At 47.3% G+C, this 18,408-nt stretch overlaps 2 protein-coding genes across 2 annotated transcripts; one reads left to right on the top strand and one right to left on the bottom strand.

Annotated features, from left to right (window-relative positions):
• The first annotated feature begins 522 nt into the window (after positions 1 to 522).
• On the top strand, positions 523 to 2,880 carry PEX39 (peroxisomal biogenesis factor 39). The gene is given in 2 exon segments (XM_045391804.1): positions 523 to 868; positions 2,829 to 2,880. Coding segments are annotated over 2 exon segments (360 nt in total). The 5' UTR covers positions 523 to 560.
• Positions 2,881 to 3,442: 562 nt separating this feature from the next.
• On the bottom strand, positions 3,443 to 11,766 carry RPL7L1 (ribosomal protein L7 like 1). Its single transcript, XM_005552976.5, has 7 exons — positions 11,453 to 11,766; positions 10,109 to 10,214; positions 7,751 to 7,914; positions 6,621 to 6,758; positions 5,263 to 5,372; positions 4,881 to 5,095; positions 3,443 to 4,201 (listed from the first exon to the last, which is right to left on the bottom strand). Exons 1-6 carry the CDS (start codon positions 11,491 to 11,493, stop codon positions 4,887 to 4,889), a joined length of 768 nt encoding a protein of 255 aa, XP_005553033.1. The 5' UTR covers positions 11,494 to 11,766; the 3' UTR covers positions 3,443 to 4,201; positions 4,881 to 4,886.
• Positions 11,767 to 18,408: the final 6,642 nt, after the last annotated feature.

Raw genomic sequence — 18,408 nt, forward strand, 5'->3', positions numbered from 1 at the left:
ACTCCGTCTAAAACAACACAACACAATACAAAACAAAACAATAATAATAACTAAGAGAGTGGCGTGGCTTGGTGGTGGTGTCACTCCTGAGGCCCCTGGGAACAACTCTGCAGTTAGGCTTTGTCCCGTGCTGTGGAGCCTAGGATGGGGATTGTCCTCCGCCATGCCTTGTATCGGAATCCTTGCATGCGCTCCCGTGGTTATGCATGAAAATGGGCATGTGCTCGGTGCCAATGCATGTATGGGTCTTTTTGCCCGCAGCAGCGCGTCCGCAGGCATGTTCTGTCCTATGCTAGCCTTCAAGTTTTGGCGCGTCCGTCCCTTCTTCTTTGGCGGGTACGTTGGGCACTCTGGTTTGGCTAAATCGCGGACGCTTCTAAAGCGTTTCTGCAGGGCGCTGGTCAGAGTTCTCAAGTGCTCCCCCAGTTCTGGGCCGGCTTGGTACGGTCTACAGCCTCCCTTTCCTTCCCCCGTCCCCCGGTGGTGGTTGCATCCATTCCGCCCGGAAGTGCTCGCTTCCCCGAACTGCAGGCGGGTCAGGCTTCGCGACCCGACGTGATATGGAGCGTCCTCGCAGTCCCCGCTGCTCGGCCCCGGCCCCGGCTTCGGTTACCCTGGCGCAGCTCCTGCAGCTGGTCCAGCAGGGCCGGGAGCTCCCGGGTCTGGAGAGACGCCACATCGCGGCGATACACGGCGAACCCACAGCGTCCCGGCTCCCGCGGAGGCCCAAGCCCTGGGAGGCCGCGGCACTGGCTGAGTCCCTTCCTCCTCCGACCCACAGGATAGGAACGGCCCCGGCGGAGCCTGGCTTGGCTGAGGCAGCGACTGCACCTTCTTCATGACACACAGCGGGCTCCCGAGGTTCCAGGTCCTTTGCGGCGGCGATCTGGAGGGCGTGGCTACAGGACCCCGTATACCGTTCAGTTACTCATCTTTTATGCTTTGGTCCTGACCTGTCTCAACTGGACTTGCTCCTGCAGCCACTATGGGGGTTTTGCATTTGCATTTCTGGACCTTGATACAGTTAAGAAAAATCCTGTTTCAGTCCTTATATGTAATGAAATATGTAACAAAAGGTTTTATGATTAATTTGGCCCCACAATGATTTTGAAGATACGTTAAAGGAAAGCCCAAAGCATTTTAAAAAGCCAACCAAGAAAGACTAAAATCGTGGCTCTTGGAATCAGCTGGATCAGGCAAGGGGCTAGAGACTTAAGAGCATTGGAAAGGCTTCCACAGCCACCCTGAAATCGGTCCTTTTATGTTAAACAGGCTACCTGGCTCAGTGCACCTACTTAGTCAACACTAGATTTTACTTTCTCTACAAAAGCTAGAACATACCTAGTATGTGCTGACATGAACATACCCTAACCCACAGATGATGTAACAGGTCTACTTTTTCTCAGAAATAAGGATTGTCTCACAACTTGTTCAACGAATTAGTTATGTCATGGTACATATATAGAAGTGCACAATTTTTGTAACATCTTTTATTTGTATACAATTATAAATTACAAACTTGTTTTATCAGAATTTTTTTTTAAATTTATTTTTAGTCAACTTACTCCCTTTTATTTACCAGCAGTTTGCTCTGACAGAGTAAATTACAAACTCTTGTTTTGCTTAATCCTTTTAGCCATCATGTCAGGCACACAGGTTGGAGGGTATTAGCTCCCATTTTACGGACAGAGTGGAAACACTGTACTCATATTTAGTGTAAGACAGAGCTGGGATATAAGCCTTGGGATTCCATAGTCACAACTGCTTTTTCCCAAAACTTTGTAATACATCATTTTAAAGTAATCCGATTTCACAATGTTTTACAGTGTAAGAGTAACATCTACAGCATCTCTTCTTGGCAGGTTACCTCTGGAGAGAACCAATCTAGTTACCTCATACGCTGGTACTTTTTTTTTCTAAGACGGAGTTTTGCTTTTGTTGCCTAGGTTAGAGTGCAATGGCCTGATCTTGGCTCACTGCAACCTCCACCTCCCTGGGTGCAAGCAATTCTCCTGCCTCAGCCTCCCAAGTAGCTGGGATTACAAGCACGTGCCACCTCACCCAGCTAATTTTGTATTTTTAGTAGAGACAGACTTTCTCCATATTCGTCAGGCTGGTCTCAAACTCCTGATCTCGGGTGATCCGCCTGCTTCATCCTCCCAAAGTACTGGGATTATAGGCGTGAGCCACCACGCCCAGCCTAAGCTGGCACGTTTTAAGGCAGTTACACCTCTAACTTGATTTCCCAGCTATGCTTGAGGGTCCCAGGAGCCAAAATTGCAGCCAAACTGATCTGAAAGGACCAGGGAACAGAATGGTCAAATATGTTTCCAAGTTCAACCTAGGCCTGGCACATCCTTGCCAATTGCTCAGATGGCAAGTGAGGGGCAACTAAGTGAAGGGAGTAGCAGGAAGACCCACTTGGGGTGGACACTAATGAAAAACACAATCAGTATCAGATCCACTGTTTGCAGGATTAAAATCCCCAGATGCCCAGTTACTGGTCTACTATCTACTATGTCGCTACCAGCAGTACAAAAGGCAATACTTCTGAAGACTAGAATACACAAGGAAAAAATTAAGTTGTCTGCCTGTCTGGGCCTACCGAGCCAAACAGTGCTAATTTCATCCATGCCAAACAAAATTGTTCGTTCCTTCCTGATTTGGGTTTGAAGAAAGTGTGCTGATCATCAGAGAAACCAGGTAATTCTATCCTGAAGCCCAGGGGAAGAAATGGTGGGGATTTCTGAGTTAGAGATGGTGCAGGGGGTAACACTATGCCACCATGAAGGGAAAAGTCTATCTTGGTAAACTTTGTTCTTCCATAGGACATGGAACCAGAGTAGCAAGATCAGGGCCTGCATGACCGATCCCGATTAAGAGTAGGACTTCCTCGCATAAAGTACACAAGTGCCGGGCGCGGTTGCTCACGCCTGTAACCCCAGCACTTTGGGAGGCCCAGGCTTGTGGATCACTTGAGGTCGGGAGACTAGCCTGGTCAACTGGTGCAACTCTGTCTCCCTCTCTACTAAAACTACAAAAATTAGCCGGCCATGGTGGTACATGCATGTAATCCCAGCTGATCGAGGGGCTGAGGCAGAATCACTTGAACCCAGGAGGTGGAGGCTGCAATGAGCCAAGATCACGCCACGGCACTCCAGCCTGGGCAACAGAGTGAGACTGTCTCAAAACAGAGACAAACAAAACCCATAAGGTGCACAGGTATCTGAGAAGGGTCTAAACACCCTAGAACTGCAAGCAAAATTTTGAGTGTAAACATGTTTTCCTGGCGAAGGGGTCCTCATTCTCAAATCCTGAGCTTTTAGGAAAAAGTACTAAGCCAGTTTCAGGTTAGGATACAAAAGCCTCCAGATACACTTAGAGCCAGTCAAGTTTGAGGGCTCTCAAAGCCATCACTGAAAAGTTGGAACATAGACTCACAGCAGAGACAAGTGAACATTTATTTGTATGCCTTTCTTCCTATGTGTATTTCAAGTCTTTTTCAAAACAAGGCCCTAGGACTCTCCAGATTCAATTACGTCCTTGGGCTTGGTCAACTGCTGCAGGAGTCTTAGGGAGCCTTGTACAAATGCTAGAGTGATTCATTTACCAACATTAAACCCTAAGATAGATGCAACAAAGTAGGATTCCTTCTTCCACGGAATGTGCTGATTTCAGACGATGCAGTACCCAATGTAGGAAACACTGGAATTTTTCTTTGGAACTGGAGTGTGATGAGAGATGCTTGCCATGAACATAAGCTACTGTCTTTTCCTTTCTTTGAGACAGGGTTTCGCTTGTTGCCCAGGCTAGAGTGCAAGGGCGTGATCTCAGCTCACCGCAACCTCTGCCTGGCAAGTCTCCTGCCTCAGCCTCCCGAGTAGCTGGGATTACAGGCATATGCCACTATGCCCGGCTAATTTTTGTATTTTTACTAGAGACGGCATTTCTCTATGTTGGTCAGGCTGGTCTCGAACCCCCAACCTCAGGTTGATGTGCCCGCTTCAGCCTCCCAAAGTGTTGGGATTACAGGCGTGAGCCATCACGCCTGGCCAGCTACTGTCTTTTCTTTGACCCTTCCTTTCCAGTTTTTGAAGATAAAGCAGGAAATAATCTTCTCTGAAGATACTTGATAAAAATTCCCAAAACAATTAAACACATGCTTCCACTTCATTGATAAAAATTCACCGCAGTTTGACACCTAAAAGCAATAACAACAGCAATAAAAAGTAATTTCAGAGTTAAGATTTCTTCAGCAAAACAGATGATTCACATCTTCAAGTCCTTTTTGAAATCAGTTATTATTATTGGTCTTTCCCCATTTCCATCTAAATGACCGCAGTACAGTTTTTTTTTTTTTTTTGAGACAGAGTCTTGCTCTGTCGCCCACGCTGGAGTGCAGTGGTGTGATCCTGGCTCACTGCAATCTCTGCCTCCTAGGTTCAAGTGATTCTCCTGCCTCAGCCTCCTGAGTAGCTGAGACTACAGGCATGTGCCACCACACCCACCTAATTTTTGTATTTTTAGTAGAGACAGGGTTTCACCATGTTGGCCAGGATGGTCTCAATCTCCTGACCTCATGGTCTGCCCGCCTTGGCCTCCCGAAGTGCTGGGATTACAAGCATGAGCACCGCGCCCGGCCAGCAATAATTTTTAGTTACTTGACATCTTTAAGCCTATAACTCAGGCTATGCATAGCTCCATGTCCTCATCAGGCATTCATTGATCCCAGCAGGTCTCTATCTATTTGTACCAGCCTCCTTTCTCCTTCCAATCTCAAGGTTACTCTTAAATACTAGTAAATGCAAAAAGAATTTATAAAGTGGCAAGGCATGGCCCATCGAAAGTCAACCAAAGGGCAATTTTCAGCCCTGCCTCACCTGGGTCTAGTTCAGCTGGCGGATGAGCTGATTGATGCGTTCACCCCGATAGCCAGGTGTGCCCATCTCCTTGAGGAAGCCCACTCTATTTTTGGTAGCATGTCGGGCCACTGAGAGGTGGAAAGGGCGCAAGAACCATGAGATCTCCTGGAAATGCTTCCCTGGGAAGGCAATTTCATGAATGAGGTCTTCCAAGCAAATGACGCCAAACTTCCCTAAGAAACACAAAAGCACAGATTCCTTTATCAACATGTATCCAGCATATACTAAGCTGGGCACTCTGGTAGACTCTTGGGACCCCAAGAACACAACCTGAATCTCACATCAAAGCTTCAAAGACCCTGGCTTTCTGCCCCAGATGACCCTAAGCTGTAGCACTCACCCAGGTGCTCCTCAATCACTGTGTTGTCTGTCAGAGGGATGGTCTTATTCTTGACCTTGGCTTGTCCACGTTTCAAAATGAGTTCTCGGACAGACTTCAGATTTGGAAATCTATGTGGGAAAATAAAGCACGGTTTTCACCAGCACCTGGCACACTACATACCAGTCCTGCAGCCTGGTTGAGGAGAGGTTGGAGAGATTCTCCCACATACCCACTTCTCCCAACGAGCAAGTGTTCTGCAATCACATTCCAGCTGAAATGCTTGGAAATATTCCTAATAAAGAACCGAAGTGACCCCACTTACATAATTAGAAATTTAAATTTATGGATATAAATGTTCACCAGGGAAAATATCACCAACAAAAACAAAACAGAAACAATGTCCTAGCTTAGCTTAGGGGCTAGGACTCTGGCCTTAGGTGACCCTCTAACTCAAGATAGTGCAAGAGTTGGAGATGAAATCCCAAGTTTTTGTTGGGTTTCAATGTTTGAGGAATACTACTCTTTTTTTTTTTTTTTTTTGAGACGGAGTCTTGCTCAGGCGCCCAGGCTGGAAGGCAGTGGTGCAATCTCGGTTCACTGTAAGCTCCATCTCCCGGGTTCACACCATTCTCCTGCCTCAGCCTCCTGAGTAGCTGGGACTACAGGCGCCCGCCACCATGCCTGGCTAATTTTTTTTGTATTTTTAGTAGAGACGGGGTTTCACCATGTTAGCCAGGATGGTCTCGATCTCCTGACCTCGTGATCCACTGCGCCCGGCCTTTTTTTTTTTGAGATGGAGTCTTGCTCTGTCGCCGTGCTGGAGTGCAGTGGCGCAATCTCTCTCAGCTCACTGCAACCTCCGCCTCCTGGCTTCAAGCAATTCCCCTGCCTCAGTCTCCCGAGTAGCTGGGACTACAGGCACACACCACCAGGCCTGGCTAATTTTTTTTTGTATTTATTAGTAGAGACAGGGGTTTCACCATGTTGGCCAGGATGGTCTCAATCTCCCGACCTTGTGATCCACCCGCCTCAGCCTCCCAAAGTGCTGGGATTACAGGCACGAGCCACCATGGCCGGCCAGGACTACTACTCTTATACAAGCACTGCCTTTAGCTCTGCTTTAAGACTTCCAAGAACTGATCTCTCCTTGACCCAGCCTTAGCCTACGACGGCACCAGCCCTACCATGGTACTCTTAAGACCCCTCCGTACCCCGTGTCCCATGGTTGTTACAGCTACCCACTGATTTCAGGCTGGCTGAGGTCACGGCAAAATGTCCCTTCTACAGCAACATGAGCCCTGGAGAGCAATACCCGGTGCAGCCTGACACACTCAAATAGAAATCTAATGTGAATTCACATGGAAAACCTCACTCACCCCCAGGTCACATAAGGTTCCACTATACGCAGCATTTTTAGGTTCTGGGGGGTGACTTTTACAAAGACACCACTAAAAATTTTCTTTAGGCGAAGTCTTGCAATGGTTCTCTGCACCAATAAACTCACGCCATCAATCCTGAAATGAACAGCAACAGAAGTCAGACAGACTCCCTCCAGTTTATGTCAGTCCAGCAAGCACAACATGCGAGGTCACTACACTGGGTAATCTGGAGTAAGACACAGAGACTGTGCCTTAAAGAGCTCAGTTTAGTGGGAGGGAGTTATGAAAACCAATCCTTTCATGATGTGGAGCAATGCCTGGAATGCTATGGAAACACAGAGACAGTCCCTGAACTTGTGTGTGTTTCAGGGGCTGAGGGAGTGGTGGTATGCAGGTCTACGCATGTCCAGCTAAGGAAGCTGGATACGCTTTTACGGGCAGTAAAAGCTACTGAAGATTTTAAGTAGAAGAGACAAGACCAGATTTCTTTCTGACAATCACCAAGGGCAGTGTATGGGATAGATCACAGTATGACACTAGAGGCAAGGAAATCCAGGAGGAAGGTTAATACAATAGTTTAGGAAAAATACGAGCAGTGGTAGAAGGCTACAAAGGACAGAGCTCATAAAAATATGCAAAAGTCACAGGTTTCTGGTTTGGGTGATTGGGTAGGGGAAACAGCAAGTAGAGTTGCACATGAGGTGGGCAGGGGGTTGCGAAAATTCCACTAACTGAGGAAAAATGTCTCCCCTTCACTGAATATGCTTCATCCACTCAGCCTTGTTTCAGTTCCTAGAATGCCTTGCTTTCCCCACCTCAGGACTTCAGCACATATGCCTGGAAAGTCTCCCAACACTGGTGAACGCCTTTCACATCTTTCAGGTCTCAGGTAGAAGTTCCTGCTTTAGAGAGGGTGTCCTCAACCCCTTCTCCCTAGTGAGCACTTATTTTCAAGTCTATCTGTCTAAGGTCTTCCAAATATTGCAGACTAAATTGTGCTCTACCCTGACATCCCAGCATGACTTGGCTGAGTGGCTTGGGGCTTATCATCTCCCTAGAAAGGGGTCTAAAGCTTAAGCAACGGTTTGCCCCAGCCTCACGCAATTAGAAAGACACCAGTTCCTTACCTTTCGATGCGTACAACAAAGGCCAAGGAATGTTTGTCTGGCAATTCCAAGGCATGAGGTTTCACTTCTAGTCGTCTGAGACGCACCTTGTCACGTTTCTGCCGCCAGGAATCATGTAGGAATGATTCCAGTCGCTTAAACCTGAGCCCTTTTCCTTTCCTCTGCTACAGAGAAGACAGACCATCATTATCATCTTGTGCCTCCATACATTTTTACTTTTAAAACAGTAATTCATGAGTGACAACTGATAGAGCTTATTTCCCCGTGTTCTACAATGCAGGGCAAAGCAGTATTCTCTATTTTCATATAAGGGAAAAATGAAAAACCAAAGTAAAGGTGGAGTTGAGTAAACTTGGGAATTACTGGGAAAAATAATTAACAAACAAAAAATTAGTTTGCATGATATTAATCAATGCTTACTAACAAGCTTCCTTAAACTCAACGCCAGCATTTGCCTGCAGGTGTTAAATATTTGCTAAAGGAAGACATACACCATATACACTTGGTGCTCTGCATCCGTGATTTAACCAACCCCAGATGGAAAATACTTCTGAGGAGCACATACACAGTGGCTCACCTGTAGTCCCAGCTACTCAGGAGGCTGAGGCAGGAGGTTCTCTTGAACCCAGGAATTCAAGGCTGCAATGAGCTATGATCCTGCCACTGCACTTAGTCTGGGTAACAGAATACCTCATTCTTTTTTTTTTTTTTTTTTGAGATGGAGTCTCGCTCTGTCACCCAGGCTGGAGTGCAGTGATGCGATCTCGGCTCACTGCAACCTCTGCCTCCTGGGTTCAAGCAATTTTCCTGCCTCAGCCTCCCAGGTAGCTGGGATTACAGGTATGTGCCACCACACCTGGCTAATTTTTATATTTTTAGTAGAGATAGGGTCACCTTGTTGGCCAGGTTGGTCTCGAACTCCTGACTTCAGGTGATCCACCTGCCTCAGTCTCCCAAAGTGCTGGGATAACAAGCGTGACCCACCATACCTGGCCAAAGACCCCACTTTTTTTTTTTTTTGAGACAGGGTCTCGCTCTGTCACTCAGGCTGGAGTGCAGTGGCACAATCTTGGCTCACTGCAACCTCCGCCTCCCGGGTTCAAGCAATTCTTCTGCCTCACTTCCTGAGTAGCTAGGATTACAGGCACATGCCACAGCGCCCGTCTAATGTTTTGTATTTGTAGTAGAGATGTGGTTTCACCATGTTGGCCAGGCTGGTCTCGAACTCCTGACCTCAAGTAATCCACCTGCCTCGGCCTCCCAAAGTATTGGGATTACAGGCGTGAGCCACTGCGCCCTGCTGACCTCTTAAAAAAAAAAAAAGAAAAAAAAAAGAAAAAAAATTCGGGAAAAAAATGAAAAAAAAAAAAAAACAGTAAAAAGTAATACAAATTTTAAAAATACATTATGTACACTGTATTAGCTATCAGTAACCCAGGCCAGGCAGGGTGGCTCAGGTCTATAATCCCAGCACTTTGAGAGGCCAGTGGGTGGATCACTTGAGGCCAGGAGTTTGAGACCAGCATGGCCAACATGTTAAAACATCTCTACTAAAAATACAAAAATTAGCCAGTGGCCATGTGGGGTGGCTGATGCCAGTAATCGCAGCACTTTGGGAGGCCGAGGTGGGTAGATCACTTGAGTCCATGAGTTCCAGACCAGCCTGGTCAACATGGTGAAACCTCGTCTCTACTAAAAATACAAAAATTAGCAGGGCATGGTGGCACATCCTTGTAATCCCAGCTACTCGGGAGGCTGGCGCAGGAGAATCGCTTGAACCCGGGAGGCGGAGGTTGTGGTAAGCCGAGATCACATCCCTGTACTCCAGCCTGGGAGACAGGTGAGACTCTGTCTCAAAAACAAAACAAAATTAAATTAAATAAAAAAAAAAATTAGCCGAGTGTGGTGGCTAATTTAGCTAAAATTAGTCACATGCCTGTAATCCTAGCTACTTGGTTGACTGAGGCAGGAGAATTGCTTGAGCCCAGTAGGCAGAGGTTGCAGTGAGTCGAGACTGTGTCACTGCACTCCAGAACACAGTGAGACTCTTGCCTCAAAAAAAAAAAAAAAAAAAAAAGCTATTAAGTAATCCAAAGAGAATTTAAATTACATAGGCGGAAGGAGTACAGATGATATGCAAATACCACAACCATTTTATATAAGGGACTTCAGCAGTCTCAGATTTAGGCATCTGTGGGAGTCCTGGAACCAACCCCCTAAGGACACTGAGAGACAACGATACCTGGTTTGTCAAACTGTTGCGGGGAGCTCGTAAATACCAAATGTAGTCCAACACATGCTGGATAAAACTCACCTAATACAAATTCTAATTACTTTATCTTGGTTCCCCACCATTACCTCCTTCTTTGCCAAAAGTGCCTGCTTTGCCTGGGTGGCTTTGAGGGCTTGATAAGCCTTCCTCTTTTTCAGCAGATTTTCTGGAACCAAAGGGATTTTTCTTTGCCTGATGCAGAAAATTGAGATCAGAGATAACATTTAGAAAACGAACACTTGAGGCCGGGCGCGGTGGCTCAAGCCTGTAATCCCAGCACTTTGGGAGGCCGAGACGGGCGGATCACAAGGTCAGGAGATCGAGACCAGCCTGGCTAAATACGGTGAAACCCCGTCTCTACTAAAAAATACAAAAAACTAGCCGGGTGAGGTGGCGGGTGCCTGTAGTCCCAGCTACTCGGGAGGCTGAGGCAGGAGAATGGCATAGACCCGGGAGGCGGAGCTTGCAGTGAGCTGAGATGCGGCCACTGCACTCCAGCCTGGTCGACAGAGCAAGACTCCGTCTCAAAAAAAAAAAAGAAAAAGAAAAAGAACACTTGGCTGGGCGCGGTGGCTCAAGCCTATAACCCCAGCATTCTGGGAGGCCGAGGTGGGGGGGGGATATCACCTGAGGTCAGGAGTTCGAGACCAGCCTGACCAACATGGTGAAACCCCTGTTTCTACCAAAAATAAAAAATTAGCTTGGCGGGGTGGCGCACGCCTGTAATCTCGGCTACTCCGGAGGCTGAAGCAGGAGAATCGCTTGAATCCGGGAGGCGGAGGTTGCAGTGAGCCGAGATTTCGACACTGCACTCCAGCCTGGGCGACATAGCAAGATTCCGTCTCAAAAAAACAACAACAACAACAAAAAAAACGAACATTCAATGGATTTCCAAACCAAGTCAATATCCTGGGCTTCAGGGAACATTACTGTTTTCAAGTGTCTGAAGAAAGATTCCCCTGAAACCTGCGGTTTCTGACTCCAGGCCTCAAAATGTACCCCTAATATTCACTCATCCCCAATGCCTCAAAAAGTAAAGAGCCCTTTAGCCTCTGCGTTCCTGTAAGTTAACAGGATTTTCACTGCCACAGCTCTTCATAGGCACTAGCAGCGACGAATCTAGTAAAACCCCATGGGGTTGGGGTGGGTGCAGACCTATCTGCAGGGTTAATACTTGTCAGGCTGGGTGAATTCAACTGTGGCACTCCAGCCCGCTGCCTGAAGTCAATCCTCGCCTCTCTAGATAACCCGAAATTGACCGCGGTCCCCTCCCTCCTCCGCCACAGCGCTACGGCTTCTCATCCCCACCCTTTGTAAACTGTGGCCTTTTCTATTCCTAGAGCCCACAAGAATCCGCCACCGAGGCATAAACACCGTGGATGGCACCAGATACTCAACACCCAATTCCAGATATTCAAAGCCCCACTCACTCTTGCTCCGCCATCTTTCTAGTGGTGCAGCTACTGATCATGCGCAACCCCAACACATGCGGAAGACAGCACTCGCTCTGTTTCCTTGACCATAGAGATGTCTGTTCTAACTCACGCTGGAGGACCCAGACAGTCAGCGGTCACTTAGCCGCAGTGAGCCGCTGAGGTCCTGCTAACCCCGATTCCTGCCAAAAGTTGCAGCGCTTCCAGGGTTTTTAGAGCCTGTATCATTTTCAAAACCCAGCCCTTTTTTTTGTAAGTTACAGTTTCATCACAAACAGCTTGGCTGTGGACAATGAAGTGCTTCCCACAATGCACCTATGGCGTCCGCTCTAGCGAAGGCGCCGCACTTCCGGCGCGGCTCTGCTGCGTCTCTGAGGAGGAAGACAGACAAATTGCGGGAAACCTTTTCGCTCTGTGGAAAAATTTGGAGGCTATGGTTTTGGCTCTCACATGTAGGTGCAAGTGTTTATTGAGGACTTAGAGTGGTAAAACAGGTAGCTGCGATTCCGTCAGCTTGGCTCCGTCGATGGATCCTTGAAGACGTTATTTAACCCCTCTGTACTGCGGCTTCATTACCCATAAAATGGGTATACAGTAATAATAGGTCTACCTAATGGCGTTACGAGGATTACAGGAGATTATATAAAGCGTAAAGCGTTTAGCAGTGTCTGTCAGCACTATGTTTGTTACTATTACTGCTGGACCGAAAACTACAACTTGCTTCCTTGCCATCTAAAACCGTTATACAGACCGGGCGCGGTGGCTCACGCCTGTAATCCCAGCACTTTAGGAGGCCAAGGCGGGAGGATCACCTTAGGTCAGGAGTTCGAGACCAGCCTGGCCAACATGGCGACAGAGCAAGACTCCGTCTCAAAAAAAAAAAAAAAAAAAAAGGAATGAAAATAAAACCCTTATACAGCTGTCATCACCTGGAATATGCATTCTTCCCTCCCGGTCTATATAAAATCCTGAAAAAGTAGGCCGGAGCCGGTGGCTTTCACCTGTAATCCCAGCACTTTGGGAGGCCAAAGCAGGTGGATCACTTGAGGTCAGGAGTTGGAGACCAGCCTGGCCAAGATGGTGAAACCCCGTCTCTACTAAAAATACAAAAAATTAGCTGGGCGTGGTGGCTCGCGCCTGAAGTCTCGGGAGGCGGAGGCTGCATGAGCCCAGTTTGTGCCACTGCACTCCAGCCTGGGCGACAGAGCGAGAGTGTCTCAAAAAAATAAAAAAATAATTTTTTTAAATTAAAAATCCTGAAAAACAACACAAGTCTTATCTCCGCAAACCTCCAGAGCAGCGCTTCTCAAGCATTAATAGTGAATAGGAGTCATCTGAAGATTTTACTAAAATACAGATTTTTATTCAGGAAGCCGGGTGGGGAGTTGATATTCTGCATTTTTTTTTTTTTTTTTTGAGACGGAGTCTCGCGCTGTGTCACCCAGGCTGGAGTGCAGTGGGGCGATCTCGGCTCACTGCAAGCTCCGCCTCCCAGGTTCACGCCATTCTCCTGCCTCAGCCTCCGAGTAGCTGGAACTACAGGCGCCCGCCACTACGCCCGGCTAGTTTTTTGTATTTTTAGTAGAGACGGGGTTTCACCATGTTAGCCAGGATGGTCTCGATCTCCTGACCTCGTGATCCACCCGCCTCGGCCTCCCAAAGTGCTGGGATTACAGGCTTGAGCCACCGCGCTCGGCCTTTTTTTTTTTTTTTTTTTGAGATGGAGTCTTGCTTTGTCCCCCAGGCTGGAGTGCAGTGGCATGATCTCGGCTCTCTGCAAGCTCTGTCTCCCGGGTTCACGCCATTCTCCTGCCTCAGCCTCCCGAGCAGCTGGGACTACAGGCGCCCACCACCATACCTGGCTAATTTTTTGAATTTTTCGTAGAGACGGGGTTTCACCGTGTTAGCCAGGATGGTCTCGATCTCCTGACCTTGTGATCCGCCCGCCTCAGCCTCTCAAAGTGCTGGGATTACAGGCGTGAGCAACTGCGCCCGGCCAATATTCTGCATTTTTAACAGGCTTCAGAATGACACTGGTGCTACTGGTCTATGGGCTGACTAGTAAGACTCTAGTGTCTGATTTCCCTCAGGACATTATTATATATTTAATATTTCTTCCACACGATACTAGGAGGTCAGGAACCATGACTGCTTGCTCATCACTGATCCTAAGGGTCTAGCACCAATTTCTCGATTTTGGCACTATTGATACTGATACTGGTGGCAGCTAAAGGCCTCGTGTTGCCATGTAACTAGTCCAACCGGAAAGACTGCCATGGGCACAGGTCACTTTCTGATGAATAAGTGTCAGGACAACCCAGTATTCAGGGTCACACACTGAAAGAGGGAGGCCCATTCTCTTTCAGCACCTCACCGTGTGTCTTTGTAAAGAGGCAAAATACAAGGGTCATCAAAGTGTAAGACATTCACTAAATAGTAAACAAAAAAGCAAAAAGTTAAATGTTTTGTGATTTTTCCTGTCTATGGATAAAAGGTAGAGTCTGTGGTATCAATAATATTAAAGGGAGGAGGAATTTTAGGGTTAACAATACTCCAGCCGGGCCCCGATGGCTCACACCTGTAATCCCAGCACTTTGGGAGGCTGAGGCGGGCAGATCACTTGAGCTCAGGAGTTCAAGACCACCCTCAGCAACATGGCAAAACCCTGTCTCTACTAAAAATATAAAAATTAGCCGAGCATGGTGGCATATGCCTGTAGTCCCAGCTACTTGGGAGGCTGAGGCACGATAATTGCTTGAACCTGGGAAGCAGAGGTTGCAGTGAGCCGAGATTATGCCACTGTACTCCAGCCTGGGCAACAGAGCCAGACTCTGTCTCAAAACAACCCCCAAAAAACCAGTACTGCAAGGCTGAATGGGATCGAGGCCAGGATTCAGGAAATGGTTTTCTACTGCCAGCAGATGGTGCTAGGAGAATACTTATTCTCAGCGCCAACGCCATTACTCCACCAGACTGACACAGGGAGAAAGAAAAGAGCCCCACTCTTAAACAATTATTCATTAACTGAATATGTGTTTACTGAGCATTGAGCATGTGTCCTAGATCTTTTTTTCAAAGTGAGGTTACTGAGGTCGGGTGTGGTGGCTCATGCCTGTAATCCCAGCACTTTGAGAGGCTGAGGCAGGCAGATCACCTGAGGCCAGAAGTTCAAAACCAGTCTGACCATCATGGTGAAACCCCATCTCTACTAAAAATACAAAAATTAGCTGGGTGTGATGGTGCATACCTGTAATCCCAGCTACTTGGGAGGCTGAGGCACAAGAATTGCTGCACTCCAGCCTGGGTGACAGAGTGAGACCCTGTCTCAAAAAAAAAAAAAAAAAAAAAATTCCAATCCTCTTGTGAACTTATCTCTTCTTCATCATGTACAGTTGGGCGGCTGTTGGGAGGATACCAAATCCGAACGTTTCCCTCTAATACTTAAAGTAGTCTTTGGAAGATCTTTTCAATTCTTTTAATCACCCTATTGGGAGTGGGTATGAGATGCTAAATTTCTCTGTGATTTTGAATTTTGAGCGATGAGTGATGATGGCACAAAGTATGAGATTTGAGACAAGACTTTTTTTTTTTTTTTTTTGAGACAAAGTCTTGCTCTGTCGCCCAGGCTGGAGTGCAATGGTATAATCTTGGCTCACTGCAACCTCTGCCTCTCGGGTTCAAGCAATTCTCGTGCCTCAGCCTCCCAAGTAGCTGGGACTACAGGCATGTGCCACCACACCTGGCTAATTTTTGTATTTTTAGTAAAGACGGGTTTCACCATATTGGCCAGACTGGTCTTGAACTCCTGACCTCAAGTGATCTGCCCACCTTGGCCTCCCAAAGTGCTGGGATTACAGGTATGAGCCACTGCACCCAGTTGGGGGCAAAACTTAAGGATTTCCACCTAAGAAGACCTCCTAGAGTTTCTTTGTCTCTATTCTTCTCAAGCCTGGTGGGTTCTTCAATGTTTTCTTTAATTCTTATTCTCCTTACAAAATCCCTTTATGTTGGTTAACTAGAATAATTTTCTGTTGTTTACAACCAAATAATCCTGATTGTAATACTCCCAAACATTTGGGATACAGAATAGGGTGTAAAAAATGTTCCCAGATTTTGTGTGTGTGTGTGTGTGTGTGTGTGTGTGTGTGTGTGTGTGTGTTTGAGTTTTTGAGATGGAATCTCACTCTGTCGCCAGGCTGGAGTAGAGTAGTACTATCTCGGCCTACTGCAACCTCTGCCACCCGGGTTCAAGCAATTCTCTGGACTCAGCCTCTGAAGTAGTAGCTGGGACTACAGGTGCACATCACTATGCCCGGCTAATTTTTGTATTTTTAGTAGAGATGGGGTTTCACCATGTTGGCCAGGATGGTCTCAATTTCTTGACCTCGTGATCCGCCTGCCTTGGCCTCCCAAAGGGCTGGGATTACAGGCATGAGCCACCGTGCCCAATCCCCAGATTGTTTTTCTTTTCTTTTTCTTTTTCTTTTTTTTTTAGAGTCTCGTTCTGTCGTCCAGGCTGGAGTGCAGTGGCACGATCTCGGCTCACTGCAACCTCTGCCTCCTGGGTTCAAGCCATTCTCCTGCCTTAGCCTCCCGAGTAGCTGGGATTACAGGTGCCCACTACCACGCCTGGGTAATTTTTGTATTTTTAGTAGAGACAGGGTTTCACCATGTTGGCCAGGCTGGTCTCGAAGTCCTGACCTCAGGTGTTCACCTGCCTCAGCCTCCCAAAGTGCTGGTATTACAAGCGTGAGCCACAGCGCCCGGCCAATTATAGGTATATTTGTATGTAACAATTTTGGAAGCATATATGAAAAAGTGCTGATGGTGGTCTTTTTGGGAAATGGTAGTAGGGTCTGGAATCGGAGGAAAACTTCTACTTTGTGATATGCCCTTTGTTTACCACGTAGGAATTAGTTTAAGAAAAAGCTCTGAGCCAGGTTGGTGGCTGACGTGTGTAATCCCAGCACTTTGGGAGGCCCAGTTGGGCAGATCACTTGAGCTCACAAATTTGAGACCTGCCTGGGCAACATGGTGAAACCACGTCTCTACAACAAATATAAAAATTAGGCTGGGTGTGGTGACTCACACCTGTAATCACAGCACTTTGGGAGGCCGAGGCTGGTGGATCACTTGAGACCAGGAATTTGAGACCAGCCTGAGCAACATGGCAAAACCCTGTTTCTACTAAAAATACAAAAAATTAGCCGAGCGTGGTGGTGCACACCTGTAGTCTCAGCTACTTGAGAGGCTGAGATGGGAGGATCGTTTTAGCCTGGAAGGGCAAGGCTGTAGTGAGCCAGATCTTGTCATTGAACTCCAACCTGGGCAACTGGAGTGAGACCCTGTCTCAGTAGTTAGATAGGTAGATAAATAGACAGATAGACAGACAGACATGGCCAGGCAAGGTGACTCACACCTGTAATGCCAGCACTTTGGGAGGCCGAGGTGGGTGGATCACTTGAGTTCAGGAGTTTGAGACAAGCCTGGCCAACATGATGAAATCTCGTATCTGCTAAAAAAAAATACAAAAATTATTTGGGTGTGGTGGTGGGTGCCTGTAATCCCAGCTACTCAGGAGGCTGAGGCAGGAGAATTGCTTGAACCTGGGAGATGGAGGTTCCAGTGAGTCAAGATTGCACCACTGCACTCCAGCCTGGGTGACAGAGTGACTCCATCTCAGGAAAAAAAAAAAAAAATCTTGGCCCGGCATGGTGGCTCACGCCTATAATCCCAGCACTTTGGGAAGCCAAGGCGGGCAGATCATGAGGTCAGGAGATCAAGACCATCCTGGCTAACATGGTGAAACCCCGTCTCTACTAAAAATACAAAAAATTAGCCAGCCATGGTGGCATGTGCCTGGAGTCCCAGCTACTCCGGAGGCTAAGGCAGGAGAACTGCTTGAATCTGGGAGGCAGAGGTTTCAGTAAGCCAAGATCACACCACTGCACTCCAGCCTGGGCGACAGAGAGAGACTCCGTCTCAAGAAAGAAAAAAAAGGCTGGGCGCGGTGGCTCACACCTGTAATCCCACACTTTGGGAGGCCAAAGCGTGCGGATCACGAGGTCAGGAGTCCGAGACCAGCCTGGCCAAAATGGTGAAACCCCGTTTCTACTAAAAATACAACAGTTAGCTGGGCATGGTGGCACATGCCTGTAATCACAGCTACTTGGGAGGCTGAGGCAGGAGAATCGCTTGAACCTGGGGAGGTGGAGGTTGCAGTGAACCGAGATCGCACCATTGCACTCCAGCCTGGGCGACAGAGTGAAACTCCGTCTCAGAAAAAAAAAAGAAAAAAGAAAAAAAATCTATATCTATATATAAATTAGATGGGCATGGTGGTGTGCACCTGTCGTCATGCTACTTGGGAGGCTGAGATGGGAGGATGGGTTGAGGCTGGGAGGTGGAGGTTACAGTGAACAGAGATCGCACCACTGCACTCCAGCCTGGGTGACAGAGCCAGAACTTGTTTCAGAAAAAAATAAAATAAAATAAAATAGAAAGTAAAAAAATAAAAAAAAAGATCTGTAAGTAATTGGATTTTTGTGGTTCTCTCTGAATTGGTACCAGAATCTCTTTCCTAACATGTCTGTGCATAATTTATTTCAGTATTCTCTGCACTTCTGGATTATTTGGAATCCTACTTTTACTTAAGGGAAAGCTGCCACACCCAACACACCCTAAGGGGAACTCTATCGGCAATTTCCCATCTGCTCCATCCTCTTTCTTGGATTAAGACACTGTTTGCAGTCAGCTTCATTGTGCTTCAAGCTTTGCTTGTGTTCTGAGAGTGACAAGGGGTTATCGGGAACCAGGTAGGAAAGAGGTTAGTCTGAGAGCAGTGGATGAACCTGGAGTTAAGGCAGACCACGTGAACAACAGCTTTTGATCCTGATGAAAAACAGGCATAAGGAAGCAAAAGTGGGAAGGAAAGGGAGAGAACAGGTGAGGGG

This window comes from Macaca fascicularis, chromosome 4 (genome assembly GCF_037993035.2).
Source record: "Macaca fascicularis isolate 582-1 chromosome 4, T2T-MFA8v1.1".
In the NCBI taxonomy this organism is placed as follows: Eukaryota; Metazoa; Chordata; class Mammalia; order Primates; family Cercopithecidae; genus Macaca; species Macaca fascicularis.

Coding starts and splice junctions, on each gene's coding strand:
- RPL7L1 (XM_005552976.5), bottom strand. CDS start 11,493: ATGATCAGTAGCTGCACCACTAGAAAGATGGCGGAGCAAGA. Junction 6,759..7,750: donor TTTGTTGTACGCATCGAAAG/GTAAGGAACTGG, acceptor TGTTCATTTCAG/GATTGATGGCGTGAGTTTAT. Junction 5,373..6,620: donor GAACCTTATGTGACCTGGGG/GTGAGTGAGGTT, acceptor TTTCCCACATAG/ATTTCCAAATCTGAAGTCTG.